The following is a 14,375-nucleotide window of genomic DNA, read 5'->3' as shown; positions in this document are numbered from 1 at the left end:
ATATCTGCTGGCATTCAATATGGCATTAACAAGATTTCTGCATTTCAGCCTCATCTTCCTTATCAGACAGTCGGTGAACTACACAGATCATGGTTCTTTCTCTTCATGCTTCCAATCCTTTAATCCAGGTTCAACCCAGTCGTCCTTTTATTTTTTTAGCTCTAGATCGTAGGAAGGGCATTATAGGGTAGCACTCGACCTGAACAAAGTACTCTAAAGGGAGTCAAAGCTGTATATTGTACAGTGTAATTACAGAACAAATTCCTTTGCCTGGTGTTCTGCTGTTCTATTTCTGCCTTTCAGCCTCTAATTTACATTCTAATTGCTTCTTCTCATTGTGTAGCTTCTTTATGGAGCTATAATCTCTCCTTATTACCTTCTAGCCTCCAGGCTCAGCCCTCTGAATGACTCAAGAGCTAGCATGTCCCTGCTTTTGCTCCTCCAGACCAGCAGCGCATTCCTGGTCTCAGTCACTTTCGAGAGGGGCACAGGGGGTGCATCACATTTAGTTGGAAGAGATTAGCCCTTTGCATCAGACACGGTAAACCGCACCGGACTCCTGATCACATTAACTGAGGGGGTATCTGACCCATATGGGCTTCTTGTTTCTCTGCATCCCCAAAAAGAAAGATTCCTTGAAGCAGGCATATGGACCAGTATAAACCGCTACCATTCCAGAGTCCCCAGTATGTGGATCCTATGCCACCAGTTCTGCTGACTACTGCAAGGCCTCTGAACTCCCAGACTTCAGAGATCTTGTGCCGATGCTGTTTGTTGGATATGCAAATACCCGAGCTCTTGCAGGCTGGAAGGCAATAAACTGCAAGCCCTGTGCCATCTCCACTGGTGCTCTGCTGAAGTGCAGTGTCCAGAACCAGACACACACCAAAGCTGCCCGTGGCTTTCACACCTCTTCATCCCACAGCCACAAACACCGGGCCGCGCGCCTCCAGCTGCACGGGTCCAGAGGAAAGGCTGCTGCTCCCCCCCAAGGAAGGGGCTGGAGCACAGGACGGGCAAGCACCACGCACAGAGATGCCACAGCAGGGCACAGCCGCTTTCGTGGGGCGCAGCCTCGGCAACACCTCGAGAAAGCACTTAAAGAAGTCATGGACAAGCTTGCTGTCATTGTACCAGCGAGACATTAGGGGGGAAGCAGTCAAGCAGAAGACAGTGACTTACAAACAGAGCAGGGAGGGATAACAAACTACAGAGTTTAACAGGAATAATTCTGAGCTGGGGAGAGGGGATTTACCCATTAATATATCTCTGCTGACATTACGTGAGTCAGACCACAGATACCTGCTCCCTCCAGCCCTGTTCTGTGTCCAACGTAAGCCAGGTGAACAAGCCCAGAGGCCATGGGAATTTTGTAAAGTAGAGAGAAGGAAGAAGCTGCAGACCGCATGAGTTTAAAATTTTCAACAGCTCACACCTTGCCAGTGAATTGCCATTCTCCGCTTTGTCACTTTAGCCTTGGTTCCTCCTTTGGAGCTCCTCTACTCAGTGTCACCAAGAGCTATAACCCAAAATACTTCAGTACCAGAGACCAGAGCAGGGAACAGGATGGTCAGGAGACAGCTCAGAGGCAAGCAGAAACTGCCACCAACAGACAGCGAGAACAGACCCCAACGCCACGGAGTGACGGCAGCCACGACCCCAAGCAGAGCCACTGCGCCTCGGTGTAACATGAAGTCCAGTTACTCCACATTAACCCGCTTACGCTCTAACAGAAAATAACATCCACCAACCTCATACCATCTTTTAAGAAATCACCCTAAATGTCTATTCATAACATCACAAAGATGATAAATACAGTCGCTGCTGAACACACAAAGCCTGCACTAAGATTTGCCAGTGAGAACTGAACTGGAACCAAGCAACCGGCAGATGAAGAACTCCAGGGACACTGATTAAAACTACCACTAAAACACAGAACAAGAACTTGGATTAGAATGACTGTTACAGAATGGAAAATATGCTTTTCCCCAAGCTACTTGTCCTTCTGTGCCACTCTACTCAGGGCTTACCTGTAAGGTGAGGGCAAATGCAAGCACTGAATGTGTATCTCAACAGAGCAACTGTCTGTCAGAGCTGTCTGTCAAAGGCGAATTAATTCGTAAGCCTGTGTTAATTCACTTGAATTTTCATTCAAGAGGAAAAAAAGAAAAAAATCTGCCAATACAAAAAAAATCCTGTTTCTACATTTTTGAATATTCTGAGTGCTGTCTTTGAAACAGCTTTGGCTTTGAAATTTTATTATCGTCTCTTCTGTGTTGAGATAGCAAACAAAAAAGGTGGCTTAGAAACAAAGTAGAGGAACTACCCCTCAGAATTTTCTTTTGAAGAGAGCTGAGAAGGAAATGAACACAACTGCTGAAATAGAAAATTCTTCTTCTGAGAACACACTTCAGTCCTCTGCAGAACTCCAGGAGACACAAGCACAGAAAAAGACTTGTGTGGGCAAAGCCTCTGCTGCCGTGCAGGCACTTTCGCTTTGTTGGCTTCAGCGAGCACTACCCTTTTCGCAGGGGGGCTTTCATCTGCTGTAGGAGGGACCCACTCCTGCTTACACCATGAGCGTTCCCTAGACACCTTTGGATAAAGGGAATGAGTAGCTTCATGTGCTCTGTGCTAGCACGGCACGCTTCCTCTCCCGAGGTAAAGGAGTAATATTTATGATCTACCCTGAGCCTTGCATCGTTGCAGCCACTGCTACATGCTCCAGCCTTTGAAGATCTTTTTTGCGGCAGGTGAAATTACTGGGGCTTTGGAAACTGTGAGCACAGAAAGCTCTATTGACACACAACGGGGTCAACATCAGGCATCAGCGCAGAATTTAATTCTCCGCTTTAAGCGAGTCGAAGTGCCCAGCTTACCTGCATGGGACTGCATGTGCTCCAGGAGATTGTTATAAAACTGGAACTGGATTCCACAAGCTCCACAGGTGTAAGGCTCTGTTTGGGAGAAATCAGTTCAGAAGAATTACACAGAGTATGCAGGGAAGCAGCACACGTGCGTACTTCAGTTTGTACAGCCACGGGGCAGTGCCTCGGGGCCCGGGCCTTGTCACCTCAGCCCACGTGTGCATGTCACAGCGGCTCTTGAGAACCGAACCTGCAGGGCTCGGGCTGCGGTCTGGGGAAGCAGGACACATCACTGCTTCCCGGGCCGGGGTCAGCCGCTTTACCATGTGCTTCACCTTACTGCCCGGGTCGGCAGAGGGACAGCTCGTGCACTAAAGCGAAGCACATGCCAGGGCGCGTGTGTGGGGATCTCCGTGAAGCTGCACAAGATCTGAGGGCTACACACTGACAGGGGTTTACTAGCTCACGCCTGCTGCAGGCTGTTTTAAGCATATCCTTGTTCTTTTTAAGCCTGAAAGCAAAGCATGCTGAATTTATTTTACATCCAGTTCTGTCAAATTCCAGTTTCTGCTGCCTTTCCTAAGACAAGAAGCATCACGATGTCAAAAATCCTGTTGCTCAGAAGCTGGGGCATGGAGAAGTGCCATGGCGGGGCTCGGCTTGTTTTTCAGTAGCTGCCAACAAGTGCAGTGAGACTGGGGAATGGCGAGAGCCACTGGGCTTGGGGGCAGCAAGTCGCCGGGGTAAGCAGAGGCGGAGGGGAAGAAGCACAGAAATCAGCGCTGTGCCAGAAGGCTGAGAGCAGAGCAGGAGAGCCACTTCGCCAGAGTAATACGGATGAGCCGGAGTCAGGAAAGAGTTGGGTGCAGAGCTCCCTCACGAGCTGAAAGATACGTTTAGTTCTGTTCTAACAAGTATGTTCAAAGTGCATTTTTTCCACTGAACTAACCTAATAGAAAATGTTTGCAGTTGCTTATTTAAACAGTATGAGTTGAGTGCATTAGCTGACAGATGCAATATCAAACTACAGTGGCTGAAATAGGTTAACATTGCAGTTTGCTTCTATACCTCCAGATACACCAGCACACTTGCCACCATTTACGCTGTGGCATTTTGTTTCGTAACAGCAGAATGGACAAATGCAAGTGTTTGGCATAAAACCAACTTTGCACATAAATGCCTGGCACACACAGAGAGCAAGGTCTACTGCTACAGTATACCAGAAATCTGTATCTGTGTTCAAAGCGAAAAACATATTCTGTATCAATTAATAAGCAAAAGCACCAGCATCCAGAATGGAAGAACCAAAACACAGGAAAGCACAAGCCTGACTTGGCTATAATCTGCAAGATGTCTATCTCAGGTAGCAAACCCCAGAATTCATCAGATGGCTATAGGCAGCTGCAAAGAAACACGTAAAAGAGACCATGAGCGGTTCGTACAAACTATGCATATATGCCGTAAGGCAAAATACCCTGCTGTGCCTTTGCACAGCACCTACAGCCCCCTGAAACAACGGAGCCAGCTCTGTCTGGAGGAGCTGTGCTCAACGCTTTATTTAACTCACTGTATTTTCTTGTGATGTTACTCCTGTATTTTGCTGTAGTGAGGAAGTTTGGAAATACTGTACTTAAGTAACTGTGCTTGTGAAAAAAAGGGATGACTTTGGCAGCTGAGTGGCACGCTTAGGAATACCCGGACTGGGGGAATTAACATGGACGGGCTGTTTCTGCCGGAATCTTCAGTATTGAAACAGTCAGTTGTGGTAAAATGCCACAATAGGTACAATGTCATCTAATGATTTAGACTCCTTTTGTACTTATCGGAGAGGAGAAGACCCTACATGGGTTCAGACCATTCCTCTTACATACTTATTTCCATGTCAGATGACTCACGTTACAGATGCACTGATTTGCTGCTTACGGAGCCTAGACTGCTCAGACAGAAATGTCTCAAACTAAGTGGGCTGACTCCCCCTTCAAGTGTCAAAATTAACATTTGATTAATCTAACGAGAGAAGTCACACTTCAAAGAGCCTGCTGAATGTTGCTGACAAGTTCCTGCAGGGTCAGCAGAGCTGCGCTGCTGCAGCCAGGACAGCCCACAAGGCTATCACCCCTGTTCTTTGCCCCATTGCTCTGCTGGAGCCCCATCCCCTGCAGCAGAGTTGGGAGAACAGAACGTGCTGTACATCTCAGGTGCTTCAGAAGTCTCAAATTTAGAGATGGCACACCGTGGCTCCCTGGGACACTTTCAGGTCTCCGTGTGCCATTTAAACATAAGCAGGCACAAGCATTCTCTTCTGCCATCTCTGCCTGTAGTAACCCTGGCCGGAGAAAGCGGTTGGCGGAGCAATCCATCCTTCACTGCTGCAGTCCAAGGACTCTCCTCTGCTCCCAGATGAGTACACAAACTCCACCAATCCCCTAGAAGCAGGTTTCCAAATGCAGTCACCAGAACAACTCTTCCCCTAAACTCAGTTGCAGGGTGCCTCACGGGGAAGCAAACCACCCACATACATCCAGCAGTCTCCAAACAGCACATCTCCCACATTCATTCTTCCCTCCTGTTTCACTACATCCTCACACTTCCTTCGTCTCACTGAGCTGCTTTACTTTCCTCCTGTTATATTCTCAGCTATTTTATCACCATAAACCTGTGTTGTCTTTCTTCCAGTTCCCCCCTTGCCTGACTCCCCTTCACTCCTGACCAGTCTTGTCTGAGTTCTCTTCATCTCCATCCATCATGCAGTGACCACCAAGGTCCCCAAGGCTCTTCATCTCAAGCTGCTCTCTCTGCTACTACAACGTACTGGGTACTCGTGCACTCAGTGACTCTCAAAAGTCTCTCCTTTGTGATTGTTCTCAGAAAAATCCTGTTGATTTTCACTCCATTTCCAAAAGCCTCCCCTTCTGTTCTACTACAGAAATGTCCACCTCTGGAAACAAAACCACTGTCTACTTTCAAAAACTAATTTTGCATTCTGAAAATGCCAGAACATTTTCTAAATACTTTCGAGACAAAAGAGTCATAGATATCCACAGTTTGCCACAAATGAAAATGAGTGAAGTTAAAATCAGGGATAAAATTTAAACTCATATAACAATTCAAAAGTCTTTTCCAGGGAAGAGAGAAGGGCCGTTTGGAAGGATGTGCAGAATCCCCATGGGAATGAACGAACTTGCTTTACTTCCCAGGGCTTTCTCAATCCTCATACTTCCGAGATTTCAGCTTCTAAGCCCCTGATGCTCCACAGTGCAGAGAGCTGGGAACAGTCAGGCTGGCTGGAAGGAGGGTGGGATGCGTCAGTGCTAGAAGAGGGAGAGGGATCTGGAAGGTGGAGAGAGGAAAGAGCGTCAATCTATCTGAAACCAGGCAAAAGCCACCGCTGGAAAAGAACTGCTCACCTGGGCTGGTACACACAGCAAGTAAATCCCCCCTCCCTTCGATTTCTGCTTGCACCTTACAGGTAGTTAACTGGAAAAGTTGTTAAAACTGCTCTGAACACGCCTGTGAGCCACACTTGTGGCCCTGCCCCCTTCCTGGGAGCACAGCCCCCGCCACACCACTGCAGGACCTCTGCTTTTCCTTCCTCAGGGGCAATTTCAGCTCTCCTCTTCCTCACTCAGACTGAGGTTTACAGCATCCAGAAGGGATCTGGTCTCTGTCAGGTGGTCTGAACTCAGCAAGGGGCCCACAGGTCCTCCCATGACTGCTCCCATCAGCGAACCTCTCCCTTCCCTCTTGGCTTTGCTGGTGGAGGTTGTGCTGCCCACGCCAACGCCCTGAGAACACTTCCACTCCCCAACAGCCCAAATTCTTTTGGGTGGCCAAGACAGGCCATATGTATGAGCAAAGCAGCAAGGGCTGTTGTGGAATCAGCTCAGAAATGGCCCAGAGGCTTCCAACCTGCAGCAGAGCTGCCCAGACAACCTGTCTCGTGCTGCTGGAAACCTTCCCGCCTACCTCCCCAAACTCTGCATTGCTTCTCAGGAACCAACTCCTCTCGCTGCTCCACATCTGAGGGCGTGGGAGTTGTGGCAGGAGCAACAGTACCCCCTTCCAACGAGGAAAAAACAGCCATTTACCCCATGGGCTCAGACAGGCTCTCCGCTCTCACCAGGGCCCATGGGCCTCCTAGCCGTGCCAGGTGCTGTGAACTTTCTCGCTCTGTTCCCCTGGCATGGGCTGGGGAGGAGGGTGCTCTGCTTTCTCCAAGCTTCCTCTATTTGCATTCCCCTGGGCAGATGCTAAACACGTGCTGGTGCCACCTTCCTTCACACTTCTATCTCAAGGGAGCGGAGGATAAATTCACCAGGCTGCATGAGAAGTTTTCCCTTCCTCTCCTTGTTTCCACAGCTCACTTCTAGTAACCACTGCTGAACCTAAAGCAGCTGGGTGATGTGAAGGGAGGGTGTGAAACCAGCCCAAAGCTCACTTTATGCAGCCAAGCAAGGTGGAAGGAGAGAGGCAGAGACCTCACCGAGGCTGCCGTTGGAGCACTCCCCCTTTACAGTTCGCAATGCTGAGCTGTAGTTGCTCCTTGCTGTGCTGGCCAGGCTGTGACCTAGGCACAAGGTGCTGCAGTTTGCATGTAGCAGACTACGGCCTCTCTACCACTGACTGCCACTACTGCGTCCTACAAGAACTTCACATTAAGTCACTAAAATGCTGCAACGCTCAACTCTAAACCTGTAGCCCAGCATTCTCACACTTCACTAGACGTCTCAGAAGATGAAATGCCAAGCTGCTATCGTTCCTCTACCCACCTCCAGAGAGCAAGCTTTTCACATAGCCAGGACCAGAGCCATGAAGCTGGGGCAGCAGAGATGCTGCATTTTCTGCAGGCCTCAGTGTACATCTTGACCTCTCCCATGGGTTCATACTCAGCCACAGCTACGATGCACTCTCCTGCAGCAGCAGGAAAAGCTGGAGAGCTTGTGCAGCAACAGGGAAATGGCACTACCCGACCCCCAACACACGCTGCTGCTGCTGCACGGGGAGCCTTGCAAAGCAAGGCTCAGGGCATCTCCTCTCCTCCATGTTCTGCCACACGGCTGAGCTGCACGCAAGAGGCTTTGGTGCAGAAGGGGTGAAAACAGAGGTTCTAAGTCTTCACAAAAGGATAAGAAATCATGAACTGGATCCTCGGAGAGCTCACGCTTACACAATAGCCCCGCTGTCTCTCTGGCTCTCTGTTGTTCCTGTATGTTCAGAAGCCTTCCGCAATCCTGTAGCCTAAATTTGGCAGCAGAAAGTCTGTGCATGAAATGGCAAATGTTGCGTGGGCCAGACCTGTCCACATGGCATCGGAGAAGAAGGGGAGAGGGTACAACACTGAGCACACGACAGGCGGCTGGCTGCACAGCACCTACGCTGCTCCCCTGCTACCTGTCCACCCACCATCTTCTCCCACCTCCTGTGGTCCCCTCCTTCCTCACTGCCTGTCCCCTTCCAACTCGGAGCTCGTGGCGCAGACCCAGCAGGATTTTCCCGTGAGCTGTGCTCCCCGCTCGTGCCACTGCCCGCCAGGCAGAGGGGCAGAGCCCAGCGCTCGCAGACGGCCGTCGGACGCCGCGGTGCTATCCTCTCTCCAGCAACTGGGGGACCGCACTGTGCGGAGCCAGGACCCTGACTCTGAAAGGCTCTTCTGAGGCAAAATATTTGAAAGAGCAGGAAATCACCCTGAACATGTCCTGTCTATCACTACAAAAGGGCTACTCTACAGCCAGCTGACCTCAGTGCAGTCTGCCTCGCATTCCTGAGTTTTCCCATAATGTTGAGAGGTGGTGTCACAGAGAGCACAAGAACATTTGCTGCAAGCAAGCAGTGCCATCAGAGCTGCAAATACCCATCCCAGGGCACTTCTGACAGCCTCCTGCAAGCTGTCTGAAACTCCAGCATTGCAGCATCCCCAAGCAATGACACTTCACTCTCCCTTCAAGCACCAACGGGCTTCCCTTCCCATAAAGAAGAGCCATTTGTCTGCGGGGCACCGGGAGTCGGCTGCTGAGCACAAAGGACTCCTTCTCCCTAAAAGCATCCTTCCCCAGCAAAACCGATCTCCGCTGCGAGCCAGGTCTCTCTCTGCCCTGAACAAGACACGCTATCACGTCACCCTTACTGCCTGCCCAGGTACTCTCTGAAAACACCTTTACAGAAACCTAAAGCACCAGCACCAGCAGCTGCTGAAGCCTCTGCAGTCTCTTGAGCCACTCAGAACTAAAACTCACAGTTGGTTGCACAATTTAAAACATCCTTCCCCAGGGCTATTATTAGACGCTTTTATTAGCACTTTATATACACCCAGTGAGCAAGGCTCCAGAGTAAGGCAGCAGGCTGTATAAACCAAGACAGAGAAAAAACACTATTTGCGCTTAGGTTAAATAAATCACTCTAATTCCCACGTTAACTCTCATGCCACATCTAAGCCAGAGAAAATAGCAGAACCTGGTGTGAGGCCAGGAGTGAACATGAGTTGAGTTTTTAACAGAAAAGTTTCAACAGAAAACACCCTGAGCTGCTTGCGCACGAGTGAAACCCAGCAGCCAGCTCCACGACTGATGGCAGAGCAGGGACCTCTCTCTCAGCAGAAAAGACCCACATTTCAACACTTCTGTCCACATTTTGATGAGAAACAAATGCAGAAGAACTGTAATGGAAACTTCTCAGCTTTTTTGCCCAATGTCTCCATTAGCTTTAGCTTTAGTAAGAGTGTAACTGCATCTTCCCATACCTTTGACACAAACCGATGAAACAATGCATTAGAATCTGCAGCAGTCTCCTGGAAAAACGCCATCACGTACCAAAATAAGTGGAAGCTTCTTGAAAACATAACTTCTGTCACTTCCACCCATCTCAGACAATGAAAGAGGTGCTATGTAAAGAGGTGCTATGAAGCATGCATTAAAAAGGGGAGTCCCGAATGCATCACGGTTGTTAAATTTGTTGGCACTCATTTGATTTCTCTTCCAATTTGAACTCTCATATTCTGAATAAAGCTCTCGCTTCTTTCTCAGATTTTATAAGTGGAGAAAGAACAAACGTCCTCTGCCACTGTGGCCATGCTCAGGGTGCAGCACTTAGGGCTGTCCTACGCTAAGGGACAGCAGTGCTGGATCATGAGGCTGGCGCAGACAGTATCACCCCTAAAATCCAGGCGCAAACCAAGCAGCAACCAAACACGCTGGAAGGCAAAGGAAAAGGCTGTTGAAAGCATCGAGGACACGGGGCAGAATCTCGAGCAGAGACCACCTGCGCCTGCCCATCCCAGAGCTGCTCTCCCTCCCCTCCTGCTTGCTCACCACCGTGCCCTGGGCCCCCATTTCTCATCTGTGCTCTCAGGCCCAAGGGAATTGTCTCTGCAAAGGTGTTTAGTGAGCTGAGCCATGAAGACAAGTTTTCCTACGCATAAATGTAACTTAAACATGGATTCATTTTCAGTCTTCAAACCTTGGTGTCTCAGAACGTGTATTATTGGCATACTTCACAAATCTCCCAGAAGGCTGGAAGTGAGTCTAGCATGGTCTAGCAGCCACATACTGCGCAGAAACACCCTGAAGGATTTCTGTTGCATTTAAATCTGAAAGCAGAGCCAGAGAAGTGAGGCATTTTGTTTTTGACACCTGGACTCATAATAAAAAACATTTATTCATGAAAAATGCTAAAAGGGCAGACAGGCCAGCATGGCTGCAGGGTGGAAGTCCCCCGCCTTTGTGCACCACAGACATCCATCACACTTACTTTGTAAAAGCGGGAAAGGATTTGAAATCAGGGGACTTGCGGTTTCTGCAAAAAAGAAAGAGATTTAAATATTGAGACTGGCAGAGACCTCGCTGCATGCTACACAGCGCTGCCTATCTGCTCACTGATCCTTATCCTTACTCCGCACTTCCAGATTTAACTGTGGCAGCATGGGGGTCTCTGTCTGCTGTAAATTACAACATATCCAGCTATGAATTATCTCTCTCGGTGTCTTGCTAAGTTTCTCATGGTTGGGAATCTACATCTTTCCTTCCCATTTTGAAATGTTCAGAGATTTTAACATACATCCTGTGCTACAGTAATGGCGAGGGCCAGCAGAAGAAGAGCTAAGGGTGTAAGAAACCCTTTACAAATGGGGGTTTTCTGGGGGCCCGGATGCAAAATCCCCAGATTCACCATGCAGCTTCCTCAAACTGAAGCTGGGAAGGAAAAAAAGGGTGTTTCAGCCTCACTGGACGATATGCCAAAGGAGAGAGTTCCTAGGCAGTGCACATTACTTCAGGCTGAGAATACACGTTTTCTGTCGAGCACACCTTGCAGATTGCCTCTCTTTAAGGTGTGACGGAAAGGAACGGAGACCCTGGGTGCTCAACGAGCCCTTGGTCAACCAGGGGCCATCTGCACCCACCCCACGGTGCACTGGAGCAGAAGCAGTGATTCTCAGCACCTCAGACCCTGTGTGGTTTCCTACAGTTTCCAGGTGAGTTCCTTTAGTGACAAACCCCTGCGGAGGGGAAGAAATCATTAGTGTTAAATATTCAGTCAGCAATTCAGTGCATTTACAGAATGGTCCCCAGTCCACAAATATGAATTGACGCATCAGCGGAGGAGGCTCTTAGGGCTGACAGACTTGGACCGGTTTGCCTGGAAGGAAAACTTAACTTGTTAACCTCATAGGTCAAGTACAGTGAGCCTTTGTGCTGAATATTTCAACACGATAAGAACCCGAGCTGTTGAAAAGGGCACCAGCTGGCAGGGCCAGCCGGTAAGGAATGAAGATGAAGGCATGGATGATGCTTGGCAAAGACATGAGTAGACAGTGCTATGGAAAGGGTATGCATGGATGGCACCAGCAGGATACAGAACACTGCCGATCCCTTAACACATTTCTGTTAGCCAGCGTGGCACTAGAAGTGCTGTTTGCAGCTGATGAGGTCTGTATCTGGAGGAAGACCTTCACTGAAACAGGTTCCTAATCTGGTCTTAACAAGCAGCTGAACAGGGCAAGCTCCTCCAGCTACCACTCTTTCACTGTTTGTGCTCTCTGCCTCTGCTTTGGGAAGCGCTGTACCAACTCAGTGAACACGTGGCGCTCACTGGACCGTCCCACGGCTTCAGGCTTTAAAGCCCTCTTTCAGCACACCAGAGGCAAGTAAGCTTTTGAGGGCCAGAACCTGACATTTTACCGTCCCTCAAGAACTCAACTTGATCTGAAGAGGCACACAGCAGTGGCATACACCACCAAATATACCACAATGAATTCTCAACATACTCTCTGGATGCTTTCCAGACAGGAGTGCTAACGTAGTGTCACCTTTATGCTTGACTTCCCATACACAGGAAAACCATTGTCACTCTGCAGTAGGAGTTCAGGCCACTTGCTAAACATTGCTGCTGTGGTATTCTAAGTAAAGAAAGACTCTTGGGATTTTTCTGGTCTTTATATTATGGGCCATTTTGTTATCCATGCACTGTAATGTCCCTGCCTCAGCACAGTCAGTTCCACTAAAGGCAACTACTGAGAGAACAGTCACAGAAGTGTCAGTTTGAATGATTACTGACAATCTGGCTCGCTTTAGGGATTTGCCAATCCACAGATTTGCCACAGATTCTCCATGCAAAACCGAAACAGGAGTTCACCTTTTTCTGCCCGTACATCAGTCTTTCAGTGGCCCTTTTTGCCACCTCCTGTCCAGGCCCAGCACAGCACAGCATCTGCGCTTGATGACTGCAATCCACAGCTCGTATCACTGGCTGTTTGCTCTCAGTTTTGCTGACTGCTCACACTCTTGCCTCAGTGTATTGTCTTGGTGTCCTTCCTGGTGTCCCAGAGCTCTTGAGCAACTGGCAGGATGTCACTCACAGAGACTTGCTGCTGAGTGGTTGTTTTCACCCAGACATCTTTCTTCCTGTCTACAAGTTGCCTGTTCAACATGGCAAATCTGGAACAATTTAAATGAATATGGCACCAGAAATAGACAGTTCATTCCTGGAAACCTCAATTCCACGCAAAGGCCCAGTGAACACAGCAACTCATATTTATGTGATGGAGTAAAGTGACACTTTCTTAAGTGACACCTCTCCCTATGTTAGTCTTCCTCTAATGGTGAGAGCCGCACTCTGGTGCCAGTCCTTCATCTGGGCACATAATTTTTAGCCTGCCTTGAAAAATGCAGCTCTATGCATGTGCAATTGTGTTGTCCCTTGGTCGCATTACCTGTGCTCTGTGCAGTTTAGTTATGACAATGTAGGAGCTCACATAACAACTCCCACCCTTTTCCTCGCTCCTCAACGTGGTCATTAGCAGGCTTGGACCTCCCAGCTCAGTGGAAAGGCAGCAGTAGCAGGCTTGTAGCATTTGCAAACTAACAAATAGATGAGAAAGAGATTGACTCAAAGATGAACCACTGGAATGAGATTTGTATTTTGGGCTTCAGCCCAGCTCACATAACCTGCAAGACAGTTGGGTGTGTCTCAGGAGGCAGAGGCGTAGAGGGCTGGCTGTGCTAACATCAGACTGGAATCAACAATCAGGAATTGTTATGCCTCAAGTGTTAAAGCTGTATTCACCCACCAAAAATCCTAGCCTAAGAGTCATGTCTTCCCAGAAGAAACCCAACCAGATTTGGATGTGCTATATGATCAGTAGCCTGCAGAGAAAGAGCAGAAGAGGACATCTGGCCAACAACAGAACAGGAGGAAGATCCCAATGCTTGTCACACACCTAGCTGACTCCTCCCATACATACACCATGACCACCTGCACTTCCAGTGCAAACCAGCTTTTTTGGACTAGCTGGCAGTTTGAGGACGTGAACATCCTCACTCTGTAGTGAGATCACCCATCCACTCGAGTCTCGTGAACACACAGTAATGCTGACAACAGTCTCAACATCGTGACGCAATTTGCTTCATCCCACAAGTCTGGCAGCAGCCCCCGCTGGGTGCCCGAGCCTGGCCTTCCATTCGGGTGCGCCACGGGACCTGGCATCGTAAGGGCAAGAGGCGGAACTGAACTCTCGCTGCTGCAACAGAAGTTGCACAGGGGACCCCACCGAACAAAGCTTCAGAAGAGATTTATACGACGAGTTTAACGCTGATTTGCACTCTGCCTTTTTGCTGCTTTCCATAAAACTAAAGGTTAGTTCCGCTCAGCTGCTAAGCAAGAAAGACATACCACCTATTTCTGGTTAAGAGACTACCCTGTTTAACACACACTAAAAGTACTGTTTTTATGTGGCAAGTGGCAAATGAGACATTTCTGATTATCCTTCCACTTGAAACAGTTCCATGCTACAACTGGATGGTAACTGGGATCCATAATATATTGTAGGATGCTGCTTCTGTACATTTTCACTAGTTAAATGTAACTATCGTAAGTGTGCTGCATATGTAGGAAAATAAAGGGCACTACTGAAAAATATTTTGCACTTAGAATTGATGTACTGAAGAGAAATATAGCATATAAGATCAGGAAATGACAGACTAACAAGTCTGAAAACCCCACTGAGCACATGTTTAAAAT

At 48.6% G+C, this 14,375-nt stretch overlaps 1 protein-coding gene across 3 annotated transcripts in view; it reads right to left on the bottom strand.

The window, feature by feature from the left end:
• The window catches only part of ZNF618 (zinc finger protein 618), a 166,475-nt gene that overhangs the window by 11,434 nt on the left and 140,666 nt on the right, over window positions 1-14,375 (bottom strand). For 2 of the 3 annotated variants that reach the window (XM_075439136.1, XM_075439138.1), the window contains 2 exons: window positions 10,611-10,655; window positions 2,880-2,957 (listed from right to left, as the gene is read on the bottom strand). In XM_075439136.1, coding sequence (XP_075295251.1) covers window positions 2,880-2,957; window positions 10,611-10,655 — 123 coding nt within the window. The remainder of the gene's footprint in view (window positions 1-2,879; window positions 2,958-10,610; window positions 10,656-14,375) is intronic. The other variant, XM_075439139.1, reaches the window with a different exon arrangement.

This window comes from Opisthocomus hoazin, chromosome 19 (assembly GCF_030867145.1).
Source record: "Opisthocomus hoazin isolate bOpiHoa1 chromosome 19, bOpiHoa1.hap1, whole genome shotgun sequence".
In the NCBI taxonomy this organism is placed as follows: Eukaryota; Metazoa; Chordata; class Aves; order Opisthocomiformes; family Opisthocomidae; genus Opisthocomus; species Opisthocomus hoazin.
The sequence above is the reverse complement of the archived record's forward strand: the minus strand, read 5'-3'. Positions and strand labels throughout refer to the sequence as shown.